Here is a 5,438-nt window from a genome sequence, read left to right as displayed (position 1 = left end):
ATGACGAATAATCACTAAAAATTAAACAGCCATGCTTATTATTAATGTATTCACATCCACGTGAAAATCAATTAGATAGGGATAGTTAAGTAGGCATAAAGTTTTTTCAAAATTGTAGTATAAACCTTTGCTATACAATTAATTAGTAACTGTATACATTTTAGAACCTTTTGAAACGTAAATATTCATCACTTGTCAAATTCAGATAATTCCTTGCCTATTCTATATATTTACATAAAAATCCGATCCGAGCCCTAGTTATTACCTTAATAATATATGACATAAATCCAGACGCACAGTAATAATTTTAGTACAATAAAAACAGTTTAACATACATTCAAATCTTGCAACATCTAAATCCAAAATTGAATTTCCGTTTGTCTTGAGCTTGAGCAGTTCAGCTGCATTGTTGAGTACTTGTGCGTGTCGCGTGATAATATTATACTTAATACTGATTAGTGATTACTTAATATTATTATCTACGGGTTTCAGGCTTGAATGTGATAGTGATATAAGAAACAGGTATAATAATATTTTGTTCGTGGGATTACTATGATATAGTATGATAATATTATCATTATGTAGGTAAACACCATAGATAATAAAAGATACATACTTACTTTTCAGAAAGAGACAAAGTAGGTGGTGTCTGCGATAATACATGTATTTCTTCAACACTAAAAGTATATAAGAATAAATTCTTATTACTCAACACAATTATTAATGATAAGTTAATAGAAAAAAATATACTTTTGTGAAACAGACGCAGTCAAACTAAAATCTTCAGGCGTTAATTCATCTGGCAGTATTGCAGCATTATTCAATGTTTCTCTTTCTTCATGACTACAATTAATATAAAAATATAACATGATTACTTTGTTTAGGAGCATATCGTTAAGACAATTACCATACTGGTAGTGCATCAAATTTTAATATTTTTCTCTCATTGCTAAATACATAGCTCATTGGAGAAAAATGTAGGCTGCATATTTGATGCCAATCTTTTATTTGCATTTTTAAATTTAAATTATTTATCCATACTTCACGTTTTTCAGGATCTTTTGGAAACCTGAGTGGATTTAAAATGGTTATGATACTTTATTTTAAAAATGAACATTTCTTTTCCACTTACCGGTGAAAACTTAGATTTGGATTTTTAGTCGAGTTGGAGTGGCAAATTACGCATCGATGAACCATTTTTTTTTTATTCTTATGTATGACTAAATAATTAATTTTCGTAAAATCACAAGAAAAAATAAAAGTTTAAAAATTAAAATAATTAAATTTACATTAATATTTAATAATAATATAATCCAGTGATAAGCAGATATCTCTTATCCATAGATAATATTTAAAGATGTTTGTAACATAACCTTGAAAAAGGCACGTTATCGTCTGTCTCTCTTGTAGCTCTCTCTTCCCCAAAAAAGACCGCGGCACGCTGTGGAGTGAGTATAGGCATGTCCTATCCATTCTTTTATTATCTATGGTAAACACATTAAAATAATAAAATGTATTATTAGTATTGCGGATAACATACAACAGGCGTATTATATTTTGTACAGCTGGTGCGCGGGAGCGTCTCATTATGACGTGATAACTAATAAGTGACACTATTACCTACTTGTCGGCATGAGGTCAATTTATTGCAATTTCTAAAATTTGTAAATAGCTCTCAAGCATAGAGCTTTGCATTAATTAATGTTGTTCATTCACTAAAATTCATTAAAAAAATTACCCCACATCATGATTGCAAAAAGTATAGGTTTCCATTTGAATTTCTAAAGTTGATCAACCAAAAAACCCCTAAAATGTTGTTAACAATTACAAAATTGTGAAATCATAATAGATGTTTCTAAATCAAAAAACTTTTGTACCATACGTTTTTCACTAATTTGAATATTTATATGTTAAAATGGCTGTAACATAAATTTTGAATCACCCTGTATAATAGTATACTTTAGAAGTTTCAAGTACCCACGAATAATATTATACAATCACAACAAAACAACTAAAATAGTTATTCCAGGTTTTTTAATATGTAATTTCGTCCAAATTTGAGCTTAAAATGACTATAAAAATAATCTGTGCTTATGTATTTTTTAGATTTTTTGGTAACAGAATTAACTACTTACGTGGAGTCTTGTTTTAAATTTTCAATCCTTAGATATAAAAGTTGAACATTTTATAGATTTTTAACTACGAAATAATTATTCAATTTTAAATTTGATACATTTTATCAAAATTCGATCTTTAAATGCTTATAAAAAAAAATTGTGTCTATGTATTTTTAATATTTTTCAACTGCCATTGTAATAATATATCAGAAGCATTGTATTAAATTTTTACACTTTTTGGCCCAACAGATAAAACTTTATTGATATTTATAGAAAAAAAAACTAAAAAAAATGAAAACTGACAATGTTACCGACTGATTGAACAGCTCAAAAAGAGTCAAATTATTTTCAAAATTTTATCGTATAAAGAAAATGCTAATATAAACATTCAGTGAAATTTTCAAGTATCTACAGTCACATTCGTTTTTTAATTACAACAAAATAAGGAAATCGTACATGAGAAATCGAGTGAATATCAAATGTAAAAATATGAATTTCAAACGCTCATAAAAATTTAATTTGACATTCTTGTAGACATTTTTTTTTTTGATAAAGATAGATAAACTTATGACAAATCTTGTATTACATTTTAAAATCTTAGATTTAAAAAGAAAAATTTTTACGAATTCTTAACTCAAAATAATTTTCAAATTTTCGTCATTTTTACGTATTTTGTCAATATTTGAACTTTAAATGCTTATAAAAAAAAATTGTGACTGGATTATTAATTTTTTTCATCTACCTTTGAACCAATATACTAGGAGCCTTCTATTAAATTTTCAAGCTTTTTTAACCGACTAATAAAATTTTATTGATATTTATAGAAAAAAAGACTAAAAAAAATGGAAACTGAAAATGTCCATAAAGACTAAAGAGCTCAAAATAAGTCAAAATATTTGGAAAATTGTATGGTGTATAGAAAATGCTAATATAACCATTTTGACATTCAGTCAAAATTTCAAGTACGGCCATTTGTTTAAGAGTTGCACCAAAAACCAAAATCAATTTTCTCGAAAACAGATTTTGCGTAAAAATTCCCGTTTTTCCTTAATTTTTGTTTTGTTTTTCACGGCGCTTTTGAAAGGTACTAGGAAATTTTTACTTTTGATCCCCCAAATTACCAACTAGATTCACTTTCCTATCAGAAAAGATACTGTTGAAGAAAATCTAAGCATTTTTACTGTCCTAAAAGGTGATGACAGACACAAAAAAAAAACAAAACAAAACACATTGTAAAATCAAGACATTCATCGTTTCACTCAGAATCTAAAAAGTATCGTATAATAATACTTTCCATTTAACTTCCTTGCTATATAATTGGTGTTTGTAATTAAAATAAATATAAAACTTACTTCGTTATAAATGACCCGAAGTGATATTTGTTCAGCCTGTGCCCGTTGATTACAAATATTTTTGAATCTATTTAATGCCAATTGGTTTTCTGGATGAGCTTCGTGGCCTATCATCAGCAAAACTTTCGAAGTGTCGCTATTAAAAACTTTGCCTTTTGCACGACAACTAAAAAAGAAAATAATATTTAAAATAAAAACATATATAGGTTCCTCTAATAATAATTACTAAATTACATAATAAACTATTACTTAATAACACAACCATTTAGAATAAAATCTACTAGTACAGCAAGATCACTGCAGTACTAATCATAGTCAGCAAAATTGCATTATTTTAAATCTATACCAGTAGCTACTAGCTTGGATGACAATGAGGTGAAAAGAAAAAATTCTTAAATCGAATTTATGACTTCTAAATCTTTAAATATTTTAATGTAAAGAAAAGAAAGGTAGGGAAATTTTACAATGAAATATAGGTGATTGCTTAAAATTATTAAATTTACCCAGCTCTACAGGATGCACAACGAATTTACTATTCGTGCATTCGACATTGTCGATTTTTCCAATAAGTATAACCATCGTCGTCTTTGTATTTAAGTCCTGTGCCTCTGGAACCACCAATCTCACGAATAACTTTCTCCATTATTTAATTAAATGATAGTTTTTTATAATTTATTTTGAAAATATTATAAACAATTATAACGCATACTATACGGCATCAATCGCTCGTACCATACATAACTGTAATGATTGACGAACGATGTAATAATGAGGGTTATTAAAATCTAACAACATTTAATAATATTATTAATCTAGAAAAATGTGTAGGTACCTATCTTGAATACTGACTACTACAAATTTAACTTCTAAGATATTCAGTCATTTAGTATTTAATATTTATTGAACGAATTAAGATACCTATTACAACTTTATAAGTATTTTAAACCTTCGGATTTACTGATTTCCGGGAAACTAGAATGTTCTTTTCTCCGTTATTATTTTAGATTCTGAGTATTTTTAATTGTTTTGTGTCTGTGTACGTGATAAGTAGGGCTCGGATTTTATAGCAGGATTAATAATAAAAAAAGATAAAATTGTTTGGAAAAAGTAAAAAAAAAAGCTTAACCAAAAACTAACTTAAACTAGGTATACAATTGAATAAAAAAAAATTAAAAAATAATTTTACCATGTACCTATTTTTGCTAGATTTGCCACAAAAACAGTAATAATCCAATAGGCAATAACCATTTAGTCCGTATTCCAGGTTTTTACATTTCTTATTAATTAAACAAATTTTTTATATGTATATAGCATAATCAACATATAAAAAGGGGGGGCAAGTGGGTATGCCCTGCTGTACAGAAGGTTACAAGTGGGTTACTATAATTTGCATAAAAATTCTTGTTTTCCTAAATAAATATTATTCTTTTGTTTTTTCGACGTTCTTGAAAACTATTACGAATTTTTAATGTTGACCTCTCAAATGCAGCTGTAGAAAGATACCGAAATTAAAAATCGAAGCATTATTTCGACTTTTATATCGTACAACTGTAAACTATAAAAACTACAATAAAAAAAAAACGGGAAAGTGGATGTCGCTCTGCTGTACAGTAGATTACAAGTGGGCCATTCAGTCATTGTATAATGGATTGTAATATTGTATTAAACTTGAATTCAATGATATAGGTAATATACTAATATCAATTATCATTGTGTAAGAAAAATGATTCTTAGAGGAGACGGTTTGTCAGTCTGGATATATTATATTGTTATTAGTTATTATATCATGTAAGTTGAACTAATATTATAATAATATTATTTTTTATTCGTTTCTATGGTAATAAACAAAGCGTTGGAAATTAAAATCCAATTTTTAGCGGTTTTTCGTAATTTTTCGGTGGTTTTTACCGTGGCATTAAATAACTATGATAAAATCGAAAAATGACCTCTCTAAAGTACCATCTTGATC

At 27.2% G+C, this 5,438-nt stretch overlaps 1 protein-coding gene across 1 annotated transcript; it reads right to left on the bottom strand.

Annotated features, from left to right (window-relative positions):
- Nucleotides 1-616: 616 nt before the first annotated feature.
- LOC107884105 (THAP domain-containing protein 2-like) lies at nt 617-1,483 on the bottom strand. Its single transcript, XM_016805586.2, has 4 exons — nt 1,133-1,483; nt 908-1,069; nt 751-843; nt 617-677 (listed from the first exon to the last, which is right to left on the bottom strand). The coding sequence occupies exons 1-4, from the start codon at nt 1,195-1,197 to the stop codon at nt 617-619; spliced, it is 381 nt and encodes a 126-aa protein (XP_016661075.1). The 5' UTR covers nt 1,198-1,483.
- Between the last annotated feature and the right edge of the window lie 3,955 nt (nt 1,484-5,438).

Source organism: Acyrthosiphon pisum, chromosome X (genome assembly GCF_005508785.2).
Source record: "Acyrthosiphon pisum isolate AL4f chromosome X, pea_aphid_22Mar2018_4r6ur, whole genome shotgun sequence".
NCBI classification, from domain to species: domain Eukaryota; kingdom Metazoa; phylum Arthropoda; class Insecta; order Hemiptera; family Aphididae; genus Acyrthosiphon; species Acyrthosiphon pisum.
Note: the sequence above shows the minus strand (reverse complement) of the source record. Positions and strands in the feature narration are given on the sequence as shown.